The 14176-nt window shown below is 40.2% G+C and overlaps 1 protein-coding gene across 5 annotated transcripts in view; it reads left to right on the top strand.

The window, feature by feature from the left end:
* PIGN (phosphatidylinositol glycan anchor biosynthesis class N) overlaps positions 1-14176 on the top strand; it is a 106918-nt gene that overhangs the window by 30370 nt on the left and 62372 nt on the right. For 4 of the 5 annotated variants that reach the window (XR_005103152.1, XM_037379974.1, XM_037379975.1 and 1 more), the window contains exons 6-10: positions 1851-1975; positions 3206-3336; positions 7149-7265; positions 11965-12005; positions 13929-13988. Coding sequence is in view for 4 of the 5 variants with exons in the window: in XM_037379974.1 (XP_037235871.1) it covers positions 1851-1975; positions 3206-3336; positions 7149-7265; positions 11965-12005; positions 13929-13988 (474 nt within the window). In the remaining variant the exon portion in view is untranslated. The remainder of the gene's footprint in view (positions 1-1850; positions 1976-3205; positions 3337-7148; positions 7266-11964; positions 12006-13928; positions 13989-14176) is intronic. The other variant, XM_037379977.1, reaches the window with a different exon arrangement.

Genomic DNA, 14176 nt, shown 5'->3' with positions numbered 1-14176 from the left:
TGAAGAGATACAAGGATAGTGCTGGGCAGATGGTTCAGCAATCTCCAGAGCAAAGCCAAGTGGGTTTTGCCCCTGCTGTTTGATGTCCTGCTCACCACCTTTATCAGCGAAAGATAACTCCTTGTGGTGACCTTCCTATTTGTGGGTTTTTTTAGTAAACCGTTTTAAAAAATGTTCCATGGGATAAAGTTTACTATTTGCTTTGGGAAAAGATGCCACATCTTAGTTACACTTGTCTTTTATCATCTCGTTCTTAATTAGCCACAGGTTGGGCAAGCTCCTCTGGCTGCTGCTGCTCTGGGTTACGAGGTGGCTGGGGCTGGGCGAGTGGGGTGGTTTTGGGGTGTTGTGGGGACTCCTTGGGTGGGAGAGGAAAAGCTCAGGCTTTGCCTTCTTTACAACAGTTTCATTTGCTAATCAGTCCACAGTAGAAAAATATCTATCTTCTAATGTTTATCTACATTTTAGGATTTAATTTCGGGACTTTCCTGTTCGTCTGTTTTGATATGTTGTTTCTTTTTATTTAATTAAAAATAAGAAAACATAATTATACTGTATCCTGCAAATTACTGGTGTGCTCTGGAAGGCTTCTTCAGTCTGTGGTCAAATATGTGCAGGTGGACAGACCCCTGTGGGACATGGAAATCTCCATAAAAATAATTATAGTGCTATTGAATGTGATCAGACTTTTTTTCTTGTATCTTTGTTTAAAATATCTCTGGACTTTGGTTATGATTTTGTTTGGACAAGAGCTGAAGCTGTGAGTGTGCAAACATTAGTCCATTTGGCTTGTGCATATTCAAGGGGAATAAAAGGTGGGATTGTGTACTGCCATGGTTTCCTGACACAGTTTAGTGTGATACACTTGCTGCCAGTTTAGTCTTCCTCTGGGTACAGTGACTTTTGTTTACACAAGGTTTGAGCTTTAGTTTTTAAGAGCTCCATTGCTGTCACAGGTATCTGGTGGACTGCTCTGCCCTTTGGTGGCAGAAATGGTTCGCTGGCTCTACCAGCATTTTCCCTGGACTCCTGTGTGAAATTCAAAGACATTTTCCTTTATATTAGTGTACTGAAGGCTTCTCTGGATGCTCTTTGAACTAAAGCCCTACCCAACTTTGTTCCCTTGAGCAGTGCTGTTACTAAGGAGATCATGTTGGAATAGCTGTCTGCCTGCATTTTGCATTGCTCTAATGTGGCTGGTCTAACACAGAGTAGCCATGTCAAGACTTATTCAATCTGAGGGGAAAATCCTCCCCTGGCATCTGCCTCAGGGATGCTTAAGTAGGACATGTGCAAGGCAGATGTATGGTCTGTAGTTCATGTATTTGTAAAGCGTATCTTGACTTGTTCTGGTTTAATTTCGTTTCTGCAAACAAGTTGTAGTTGCAGCTCAGTCCTGCAGAACCTGCTTCCAAAGCAAGGTTGAGACCTTTGCTTCTGGCTTGAATTTGATAAATCAATGGAAATGTAAAGTGCTAGTGGTGCTTAGGAGTGCTTCATCGTTGCGATTATACAGGAGGCAAAGAAGGGGTGATATGCATTTATCTGGTATTTCTGTCTAAAGAAACTCAAAAATCCAAAGAAAAACAAAACAACCCCCCCAAACCCCAACAAAAATAGCCTACAACTTCAAGAGTGTTGCCTTAGATAAGTTGAAACTTTGAACTGACTATACTGATGGTAGTTATCCTCCTAAGTAGTAAATCAGGAAGTAATTAATCTTTCTCTTTTGTTAACTGATAACTACTGGTATTTTGACATGAAAACAGCTGCATTTCAGTTTTAATAGGCTGCCCATTGTCTTTTTCCATTGTGTACAGTTTAATATCTTAATGGCTTATTCCATACAGAGCTTCTTTAATTCTTCCAGAAGTAATCAAACATTGTTCTCTGCACTGAATGAAGAGAAAGTGGTTCTATTCCTGCATTTGCTAGGCATAGACACAAATGGACATGCTCATCGGCCAAACTCGAGGTAATTGAGAGATTAAGCATATCTTTCTCATGACTTTTAAATGCATACATTAACTTCTTTATCAATGCTATTTATCGAGCCTGAAACAAGACTTGCAGTCTTGAGGGTTTCTACAATAGGTCATATATGTCACCATGATTACCTATGTTCTGAATTTTGTGGGATTTTCTGTTTTTCAGGTCTCGCCTGTAGAAGTGACAGATTTTTGCTCTGGTTATACTCCTGTACTCAAGTCTGATTTCTGGCAGATTGTCTTAGTTATAGTCAACATATAATCTAGAGGATATGTAAGAAATTAGAGTTTTAAATGTAAAATGAAAACAGTTCTTGGATTCCTTGTAGCTGAAATGGTATGGTTGAATATAAATTCAGTAAGCTCAGGAATAGTGGCTGCAAGTTCCAGAATTATGTCTTAGCTTTCCTTGAACAAAGAGAAGAGTTTAGATTAATAGTACTCATCACCAATTCATCTTGAAGTGTGTTATTTGAAAACTTTTTTTCATTTCTTTGTATGCTTTAATGTAGGATGTCTTTCTCTTGATCCTTGCATACTTTTTAAAATCTTTCCTTTGATTTCCCACATCATTCCAAAGTTCATACTTGCCTTATGTGTCATTCATTTTGTTATGATTTTTTGAAGATAGACTTCTTAAACTGACTTTAGCACCAGCAATAAATAGAAAATTAGTTGGCTGAAAGTTTATCATGGTCACTTTTTCTAAAAAAAATACAGATTTTTGGTTTAGCCTCTGTTCAACAATGCTCTGAGAATCATCTCAAAACAGTCTGTGCATGGTGAGATCTTTCTTTGCTATCTAGTTACTGGCTTAATTTTTGAATTAAATTTAAATTTTTGAAACTTACAATTTAAGGCATTTAAGTTTTTCCAGAGTTCATTAGTTTTGATACTCTCCTTAACTTGCCTGATAGCTGTATATGATTACAGTCTTCAGCCAAGGACAGGTCAGATTTGAAATAAAAATAAACATCCATTTGAGACTGTAGTTTCAGGAACCTTCGAAGTGTGCTGTGGCAATTTAGTATCTCACAGAAGACTTAGAGGAGGAGATATTTTACATCTAGGATTCATTTTGTTATCTTAAGGTTCTCTAGAGGATAAAGCTGTCTATAACCAAAGGACTGGGCATTCTATGACTATTGATAACTTGCTTTATACCGAGTGAGAGAGCCACTTTGAATCTGACAACATTTTTTTTCATATTCTCCTAGGGAATACAAGGAGAATATTAAAAAAGTTGATGAGGGTATAAAAGAAATTGCTTCAGTGATTGACAGTTTTTATGGAAATGATGGGAAAACTGCATTTATTTTAACTTCTGATCATGGAATGACAGATTGGGGTGAGTATTTTTAAATCTTGAGTCAGCTGAGTTTATAGGTGAGTATCTGGAGTATAATTAAAGCTCTGTCCCATTGGAAGCTTCGGAGCCCCTGCTTTGATTTGATATCTTAAGTGTTGCTTGTATGTAAAACCCACGCAAATTAGGAAATGGTTAATTGGCTGCAGGGACCCTCATCAGCCCTGTGACAGCTAAGTTGCATAGCTGGACAGAAAAAAGAAAATTGAGTAAAGCTTAACTCCCTTAGTGGCTGCTAGTAGCGATAAAAAGACCTGAATACTACCTCTGTCAGAGCCTTCCTGCAGAAAACCAGCTCAAGGAAGAGGAGATTGTGTTATTTGGCTGCCAACAGCAGAGTTTGTCTTGTTCCAGCCCATGTGGGAGATACAGTTTTCATTTTGGTGCTCTGGAGCACCTGGGAAAGGTGGCAAATCTGTTCAGGAGCTGGTGAAAAACTTTGGAGGGGGAATCTTTTTGCTTATTTTAGCCTTTTATGCCCAGCAGAAAGGATAGGACTGCTGTGTGCTCTTTCTAGAGGACACTGGTGCTGGAAACTAGGCAGAGCAGCTGAGAGTGCAGGAAAGGAGAGCGAGTCAGGTGGCCAGCAAGGCTGGTACCCACAGAATGCATTTGCAAAGGGCATGAGCACAGTGGCCAAATGACTTGGGACAATTTTGGTGTAACTAGATTCAGGGCAGATGAGTTTACAGCAGTGAACTAATTTAGACCATCTTTTTTCCTTCTTTTTTCAAGAATTTTAAGAACACTCCTGTCCTTTTGTGCAGCCAATGAAAGTGTTAAGTCCCTCTTCCAATGCTGTGCATGTGTTTGTAACTCCTAACTGATACTTTTGAACTAAGGATGCTTCAGGCATGGGCTTGGCAAAATTCAGCTTCTTATTCTGTGTGTGAAATCCTAAACTTTTTAAATGCTAGGGATGCAAACTTTTTCTGTCATCAGAGATGACAAAAATATTCATGTATTTATTCAAAATGAGCCTAATTACCATCTGCTCATTTGCAAAATAGTCTGGTGTTTGGTTTTTTTTTGTTTACTGTTTTTGTTTACTGTTGAGCTGACTGCCATTTGCAATAAAATTTTAATTCTGGCAATTTTTTTTTTCTGTTTCAAGTAATCATTTCATAATTTTTTTATAAGTGAGGAGTGCTTATAGGTACATATTTTTTATATATATGATAGACACCTCTGGAGCTCTGACCACCTACCCAAAGCAGGATTAAATTTGGGATGAAACACAGTTGCTTGGGCTTTATCCAGCAGGGCCTTTAAAACCTCAAAGGGTGGAGCTTTACACAGCCCCTTTGGGCAGCCTGCTCTGCTGCTTGCCTGCCCTCACAGAGAGGAAAAGGTTTTCTTTATCTGCAATCTGAACCTCCTTTGTTTCAATTTACGAACGGCAGTGAGGCCCTGGCTCCGTCCTCTTTCAAATTCCCTTGCAGAGGGGTACAGGCACGATGCTCTGTTACGCACTCCTCAAAGCCCTTTCTTCTCCAGGCTGAACAAGTCCCAGTCCCTCAGCCTCTCCTCACAAGACAAGTGCTCCTTTGACCAATTTCCATCCCCCTCAAGTTCATTCCAGATGGTTCATATCTTTCCTGTACTGGAGGGGCCCAAAACTGGATCCAGTGTCTAGAAGTTGTCTTGCAGGTACTAAGTAGAGGAGGATAATCCCTTTGCTGGACAGTGCTCCTGTTGACACATCCCAGGGTGCTGTTGATCTTCCTTGTTTCCAGCGTGAGCTGTCGGGGTGTTCTCATGTACTGGATCCTTTGAAGGGGGAGTAAAAGGTGATAGGAGTAACTCTTCAGGCTTCGAGAACCACTGGTCTGTCATAGTTTTCTCTTGGCTTTCTGTCTCAAAGAAAAAGCTTGATCTTCTGCCAGAAGTGTTAATAACTTTAAAGTTGGCTTTAGTGAGTCCAGGAGCAAACCCAGAGATAATGCTCAGGCCTGTAGCCAGCAGTCTGAAGGCTAGTGCAGTAGCTTTTATTTGACCTTGTAGTATCAGCAACTGCTGCAGTCTTTCAGCAATTATTTGCAGAATGGGATGTGCACCAGTTTTAAAACACATAAGAAATGAAAACGGCTGGGAGAACCTACTGGGGAAGAGAACATGTTCTGAACTTGACATAATCAAAGAAACTGTGCCAACAACCGCAAAGACCAATAAACCCACTTGCTTTCTCAGTCTGACTCCATGATTTTGCTTTAAGCTGATCTCGGGTGGAACTGCTGACCACCAACATAAGTGGTCCCACACCCACCCTCATCTTGGCCACTTGTTCCTGCTACTATCCTGGCACAAGTCCTGCTGTGTGGTAGGTGGGACCAGAGAACAGGAAATTAAGCAGCATCCTTTCCCTCCTTTCCCCTGAAAAGGTGTGTTTGGAGGGTGCTGAGAGGTGGAACAGGAGAACTGACCTAGCTGAATACCAAATTACACACACACACCACCACCCCTTATAGTTCAGATCAGGCTGAATACCAGGGGGAGGGTGGATACAGCTGCCTCTGTCAGCTTTATCTGCCTTTAGGTATTCATGGAGGCAGAGTCTCGGTGAAATGCTGATGGCACTGGTGGCTCTGCTAAAATGAGAGCTCATGAAAAATTGCTCTTTCCTCCTGCATGCAGTAGAAAGAAGTAGCTGACGCCTGGAAGATGGAGGAAGCACTGTCTCAGTCTGCTCTGTTCCCAAGCTCTGCAAAGAAAAGCAGTTGTTGCTGCTTTTGAGCCCAGAGAGTGCCTTTCAAGGGATTTCTGAACACCGGGTATCTTATTCCCAGACCTGTATGTTTTTAAGCTTAGGGCTGTTTAAAGAAAGCAAAGCTGGCTTTTCAGGTCTGCCATAGTGATTGTTGGACAGCCTCAGTGCTATTCCTAATTTTATACCCAATTCCAGTTTGTGGTTTGTTTGGGTTTGTTTAAGAAAAAAATGTCCTTAAAACAACGTGTTATTCTCTGTCCTGCATATTTATTATAATATATACACACACAGAGGGAAGAGTGTGTGTCTATGCAAATACAAGGAAAATGTATAATCAGTGCAGTAACTGACGTAGAGTTTGTATAACAATGTCATTCCCTTTGAGACGGGGTTATCTCACTGCTGTGGTACCTCACCCACGGAGTTCAGTGGCTAGCGTTTCTTTGAAGCTTGTGTGGTTTTTGCTTAAATGCAGCTCCTCTTGAGACATTATATTTTTAAAGCTTCCTCCTTTTGGCTGCTGATAGGTTAATTTGGAGGGAATTAATTTCCCTGGGGAAGGAAGTAATGGTTTATCAATTTTTAAGGGGTGTGTTACCAGGCTTTAAAACCTTAAAAATAAAATTGTATCACTGGGGAAAGAATGACAGTTGCAATGCATATTGTCTCCTGGTTTTGAAAAGGAAGTCTAATCCTTATTTGGGGTTCAGAGATCAGTTCCGTGTATTTTGGGCACATGACTAATTTTACCCCAAACATCCCTTGTTTCCATGGGATGCTCTGGTTAAGCATGTGTGTGTGTTTTGAGCAGATAAGTCCTCTACACCTTGAGGCTTTCATGTTACCAGTTTGGGGTTTTTATTACACAAAGCTATGTCTTTGTGGGCCTGACTTAAATGGTACAGATTTCCCAACTTGCAGCTTGAATTTAGCCTTTATTGTTAGGAGTGTAAAAAAAGCATATAAATAAATTGAAATAGGTTGTCTGTAACAGGATTTTAGTATGTATATTTTTAACAAGAACGTAGTACATGTTTGTATATTCATGTCTTAAATTTTACACTTCTTTTGGTATGATGTATCTTAGGATCCCATGGAGCTGGTCATCCCTCAGAAACTTTAACACCACTGATTGTTTGGGGTGCTGGCGTGAATTATCCACAGAAAGTCACATCCCAATTCTTTGAAGACAACTTTTTGCAAGGTAGGTAAAGCATAACACTTAAGTAGAAGATTTTGGTGGGAAGGGAGGTGTTTAACCATTACACCTGTTGATCTTCACTGACTTCTGTTCCATTACAGTAAATATGACTTGCTTCGTATGGTGTGGAAAGAAAAGGTGACAGGGCATGCCTATGGAGGATATTGCAAAATTGGGTAGATAATGTCAGAGTTGATTTTATTTTCTAATCGTGGAATTGGAGACCTTCTTTCTTTGGGTACAGGAGGCTATTCACACTTTCTTAGGAAGACTTAGAGGTTAAAAGCTATTTGTACAGAAACGTGATAAGTTGACGTATCTTAAGAGTCTTTACTGGTTTCGCACTATAACCATGGGGACTTTCCAGGGGCTGTCTTGTCTCACTTGCATCCTTGCAGCTGCTGTGGAAATGTAAACAATTCTAATGAAAAACTGACTCTTTAGAGTTATCTTTCCACTTTATAATTTATTTAAGAAGAGTAAACTTTTTTAAAAAGAATTAATTTTTAATATTTCAAATACATAATGTTATAAATACGGGCTTACTGAAATGTCAATGGATTTCTAGAACCGTGTGTGGTTAAAGTGTGCAAGCTCTTCCTTTTTCACGTGCCCCATTCTTGTAGCCTGCTCTGTTTAAGATGCATTGAATCTCTTGGGTTGTTACTCGGGATCAATGAGGTAATGACTTTCTATTTTATTGGATCATTTGTCAAGCTACATTAGAGAAGACAGCACAGCAAAAATTACTTCAGCCCTGAGGTTTTAACCCCACCTTGCTCTCGAGAAGGTATTTGGTAACAGATTAAACAAACAGGACTTCTCGGATACAGACCATGCTAATATTTTACTCTTTTGTGATTAACTGCTGCTATAAAACTATGATATCTCTGATAAAAATTAAAATTAATTGTAGAATAAAAAATAGAAAATGGAGTAAAACCAACTGATTTTGTGTCTGTGATGACTGATCTGCTAGACTTGTAAGGACACTTGATGTCTCTAAGGGCTGATCTGTAGTAGTTGATTTTTGCAGCTGTCAGGTTTCCTTGATTCTCACCAGCTTTAGTGCAAACCTTGGCATTTGACTTCAAGTAATGATGGAAATGGTTTGAGAGCATTTCAGAAAAGATGAGTGCTGAGCTGACTTCCAGGTACACAAAACAGCAAGCTTTTTGACTGTGATCTGTTAGGAAATGTGTATTTTATTAAAAGACAGACTCAGACTGTGTCTGCACCCTTCTGTGCTCCCTTCATATTTTCCTTCTGATGGTTTAAAACCAAACAAACACCACCACAAAACCAAACCAACAACCAGACAAAAAAACCAAACACCCCAAAGCAAAAATCAGGAACACCTCCCTTTGTTCTGCCTGTGCACTGTAGCTTTCCGGCTGTCAAGCATGTTGTTGGTCTGTTTAGACACTATCTTTACAGGTTCTTAATTGCTAGGGGTAATCTCTGTTGGAGGTTTAAGTCTCTCTGAGTATCTTGGGAGTTTGAATCTCTATTTGAGTAATAAGTATCTTCTTAAAAAGTGACTGTTATCTCTGTGGTAGTACATTATAGCTTCTAGTAGACTGTGTAGCTGAAAAGTAAATTAAAAAGTGTTGTTGAAACTTGGCACTTTTGCAGGTCAGTACAATTTAGCTACTCTATTAAGCTGTAATTCCAGATATTTTCACAAAGCTAACATATGAAAGAAAAGATGCTTAAAAGAGATCTCTTGAAAAGGTCTTTGAATTTGCCTTTCATGCTCCATACAAATGCAGCTGAGACTGTGCAGGAGAGTGATTTCCAAACTGATGTATGTGGGTATCTGACTTATATTTGTTTGAGTTTGCATGCACCAATGTTCAAGTTCTTGCACCTACTGACAATCCTTTCTAATTTCTCTGAGTTGAAAGTTCATGGAAACAGCAGAATATTTCTAATGCTGACAAACCTCTTATGCTCTGTTCAGTGCAAGAAGGCTGTAGGCAGCCAGTGAATTGTTTCTCTTCTCATCATTGCTGCCGAGGGTTGATACCCCCAAAGGTGGTGCCACCAGGCAGGACTTAGTCTGTCCAAATTGTCAGGGAAATATTAATATGCTCCTTGGATGGCCAGAAAGGCACAGTGTCTGCTCTGGGATGACAGCCTTCTCATCAGTTCCTTCACCTGTGCTCTAGCTTCCCTCGGGCCTGCCCATGCGATGATCTCGGAAAGATTTGCGATGGCAGCCCTGCATCTGTGGGCAGCGTAGTATTACCCATTTGACTGTTGTCTTGACCCTTCTTAGGAAAGAAAGAATACGGAGCTGCTCTGCATCTCCTCAGCGCAGGCCCCGCTGGGTGGCCTTGGGGCACAAGTCCAGAGAAGCTTTTAAGTGAAGGCATGGCCTTCTGCAGCAGGAGGGTGTGGGGTGCTTGTTTCCATCTGTGCACACTCCTGTTATGGAGGGGGCTTAGCCTGCCTTGCTGGAGCTGGAGCTGAGGGAGCTCAGTGTTACTGCTTCTGTGAGGTTTTATGTGAGATTTTCTTTGGTTCGTGTGGCCTCATCTTCAGCCTCTTCTTGACCCGGTGCTTCCCTGCTGTTTCCCCTGATCTGTTTACATCTGACTGCCCAGCGGGCTGCAGGATAAAGAAAAGAAGCCTATCGAGCAGCTGGAAAACTGTGGTGAGGCACTGTATCAGAAACCTAGATAGTCAGCTGGAATTGTAAACCAGTGTGGGCAGCACGTGCACCCAAGGCACGTCACTCCTGGGAGTACAGCCTGGGCTGGCCAGTCTGCAGGTGGATCCCAGTCCCTGGGAGCTCCTGGGCTCGGTGTCCTGCAGCTCCTGGTCCAAGGTGGACATTTTCAGCTCTGCCTTTTGGGTTTATCAGCGTAGGGAAAGGGGGATGTAAAAGCTTCTGACAAATCTAGACGTTTCTTTAGCAGACCTACAGTTTCTTCCTACTTCAAGCATATTGTGTGTGTATAGACAGTTTTCCAACACTTTTCATAGGAAAATGTTACTTAATGCATTGTTTGTTTTCCTTTTGTATAAGAGAAATATGAGTGAGAGTCTATATCTCTAGAAATATAAACCCGTTTCCTTTTCTGGGAAGCAAAAGGAAGCAAACTTGTTCATTTTTGTGTGAGTTTAACACAATTCATGATTAATGCTGATAATGCTGCCCCTGTGTTGCCATGGGAACTTGCTGTAAGTATATGTCTTGCTGCTGTTAAGGTACGTGGCTGCTCTTCAGGGTTCTGTTGGGACCAAATAACAGTGGGCCTGCGCTCAGACCCCCAGAGTTAGCAGTGGTGTGAACAATTTGCTAAAAGCGCGTTTGGTACGTGCAATACTGCAAATGTGGATGTTTCCTGTCTCAGGCTGTTTTCAGCTGAGACGGGTTTGGGGCTGGCACAGACAGCGTGTATCAAAAGGTGGAGGAAGAGTGGTGTGGTCTTAGGATTTGAACGCCTGTTTGGAGAAAATAATTGATGTTGAGCCAGGCCTCTGAATGATGGTTTACCTGTATTTTTCATGAAGCCTGTTTCTGCTGTATTTAAACTTCCACTTCACATGAAGCCAAAGGATATTTTGGGTAACATGGCTACACTGTGGATGGTCTGAAGTGCTAGGCAGACCCTTGCTTTGGTCCGTGCTGTTTCAGCAGCGTTGTTCTGGCAAGCAGCGTTAGCAGGGTGGTGAGCGCCCCGGTTAGCTTTCCATGTGTACTGAGGAAAGTGGCTATACCCCTGTGGCTAACGTTAAGTTTGGTTCCTAAGTTGAGGGTAGGTGCCCCCAATGATTTTACTGCTGTACTGAGTGAGATCTGTCCTAGGTAGGCCATCAACAGGATGTTAAGTACTGTAGCAGCAAGTTTGTTTCAGCCCCTGTTGTGTTTTCCTGTGTGTCATCTTCTTTGGATCTTTGGGGTTTTCTTGTTGTATTTTTTTCCTGCTTATCTTTGTGGGTAGTGGGGCAGTGAATTTAAACATTAGGAAAAGACATAAAAAAAACCAAAGTGCAAACTCTGCTAAACTCTGTTTTTAAATAACTCTCCACCCCCAGACAAAAACCAGGCAATTTCCTCATTATTTCCTTAGAGGCTAGTGGAGAGCGGGAAAATACAGTTTTGAACCAGCTTTTTATATGATACACCATAGCTTTAGGGGCTTGTATATTTGTTTGTCTCTGCTTTCATTGTAGTAGTTCTGGCTGCCAAATTGTTGAACTTTTCCCTTGAGTTCGCTCTTGGCAGGTATTGCTTATGGCAGACCTGAAGTATGTTTGTACCACTCTGTATCAGTATATTTGGGACCTTGGGTTAACCTTTTTTAAAAACTATTGAAGAGATTCAACAGCCCTTCTCCTAAACCTAGTTTTGAATCCTTTGGTTGGCACAGGAGGTAATATATCACTTCCTATACTGTGCTAAAAAAATAAAAACCTTGGACTTCCTTCAACTGATCTGGGTCACAATTGCAGGCAGTAATTTATTCTGATGGATAAAAGAAAATGTGAACTGAAATGAATGCATTTTATTGTTTCTGCCTGTTGAGTTCCATCTATAACCCTTCTTGAGCTAGCATCCTAAAGCCAAATTATAATTTTCTTTAGTAACAACACTTTACAGAAAATGGCAACAAGACGTTAAATGTCAACTGAATTATCTCTTTCAAATCTGTGTAGGTTAGCTGTTCATTTGCTCTGTTATTTCTTGCAGAATGGAAACTGGAGAACTTGAAGAGGCTGGATGTCAATCAGGTAGCAAACATACCTAATTTAATAGCACATTATTTTTCACCTTAAATTGAGTCTTGTGTGATTTAAAATAAATTATGGAATTCGAATGAATTATCACAGTGATGTAGCATTTTCCTGGAATGTGTTAGAGAGTTATAGGAATCACACCCATACCCAACCTAATATGAAAAAGTTTAAATTGCTTGTTAACACCTGTGACAGCTACGTACAACTTCTCCTCCTGAAGGTACATTATCACACCATTTTTGGTTAGTGATCATAAAGAGTGTGGTACGTTGTGCCAGGTGCTCCTCACTACTCAAACTCAGTGCCAGGTACCCAAAAATAACTTATCTAGCATGTTTTCAGAGTGGGTTTTGTTCTTGCAAACTTTTAGAAGTAACTTGTGATGCTTTCCCTCTTTCTGATTTGAAAATGTTCTGGAGCTGAGTTTACACCTTCGAATTATCTTTGATGAAGGTGTCCAGTGAAACACAGAGGAAGCATGGTCTGATGACCATGTTTCCCAAGTTTGTGAGCACCTTCTATATGCTTTTTGCTACTCTTAAGATAGCCATGTGAATGTTCAGTGTAATTTTTAAGAGCCATCTATTTCAATGTCTGTATTTTGTCACTTTTTCCAGAAGTTGCTGTCATTACTGAATCAAAACTAATTCTTGCTATACTGTTAAACTGTGTGTTTTTCCCACAGGGTCTGTGATTATGGCCCAACCACTTAACAATTTAGACAATTTGTACAGTAAAGGAAGAAAAAAAAAAAAAAAAGGATGACTTAATCCTTGATAGTAAATCAGCAAAGCTTTTTTTTAAAATCATGATGATAACACGTACATGTGTACACCTGAAGCTTGTTTGCTTCTTACTTCCTATTGTCCTGTGAAGCCCAATATGTGAATAGCAGACTCCAAACCTGCTCAGACAAGGGAAATAAATTTATGCTGGAAGTTTAAAGTTGGGAATGTTCTGGATCAACTGCTTTCAGAAAAGCCCTGGTACAAAATTAGAGATCAGTGTACCTCTCAAGGGCGGCAGGAATTATGGAGAAGTAATTTTAAGACACTATAGAAGAGCCTCAAGTGTTGCTTTGTTCTGGGTAATGGCGTCCCCAAAGACAGAGCTTTTATCCTGTAGTACCTGTGGGATTATGAGTAAAAATAGCAAACTAGACTTCTGATTACTGTTACACTACATATACATTGTCCTCTACAAATAATGGTTCGGCATCTGCTTCTGCACAGTAGATCTGAGGCTGGAGCAGTGCCTGTGGTTTCAGTGTAGTTTCTTCAGACTTATGCTGGAGAACCAAAGAATTTTGGTGCATAGTTTTATAATAAAGGAAAATATACACCTGGTAAGAGGCAGTGTTTATTATCACAAGCAGAAGGTAATGGTACTTTATTTTATGAGATGCCTTAGTGTAGATTGAAGGGCCCTTCCTGAGAGCTGACTGGACGCAAAAGTGCAGAATCCCCCTCTGAAGGGGAGAAGGTGAATAATTGGCACTGTGGATAAGGAGTGCTGTGAAGAGTAGTATATTTTGTGTACTGCTTAAAACTGTAAATATGAAATTAATTCTTTTTGTGGTATAAATAATCATAAAAAGTGATGTGCCTCTCTGAGTGCCGTGAAGGAGCTACTGAATTCCTGTGAATAAATACTGTGGATGTTTTTATTTGCTTTTTGAACTAAATGTATTTTTGAAGTTTTACCAGTAGTAGCCTCACATTTTGAATCTAATCATGCCATGATGACTACTAGAAACTAAAAAAAAAAAAAAAATAAAAAAAGTAGAGTTGTATGTTATAACTTCATGGTATTATATACCATTTACTTTTGCAGATGCAGATATATTAAAATTAAACTAAATTTATTAGCTCTAGAGGCTGCAATTATATTAAAATGGGAATGCTTCTGTTTACACAGGCTGATATAGCACCACTGATGGCTTCCCTTATCGGTGTGCCTTTCCCGCTGAATTCTGTGGTAAGGAGTACAAACATTTTTCCATGTTACAGGAATCTGCTCACCATAGGGGAAAAGGTGTTGAGGCATGTGAGGGGAAAGATTATAGATTTGGAAAAGTGCTATAGGGTATGGAGACTGCTTATAGTTTTAGCTTTATGTGCATGTGTCTTCTGTTTAGAGTATAAACTCAATCTTTTTTGTATATT

This window comes from Falco rusticolus, chromosome 3, assembly GCF_015220075.1.
Source record: "Falco rusticolus isolate bFalRus1 chromosome 3, bFalRus1.pri, whole genome shotgun sequence".
NCBI classification, from domain to species: Eukaryota; Metazoa; Chordata; class Aves; order Falconiformes; family Falconidae; genus Falco; species Falco rusticolus.
The sequence above is the reverse complement of the archived record's forward strand: the minus strand, read 5'-3'. Positions and strand labels throughout refer to the sequence as shown.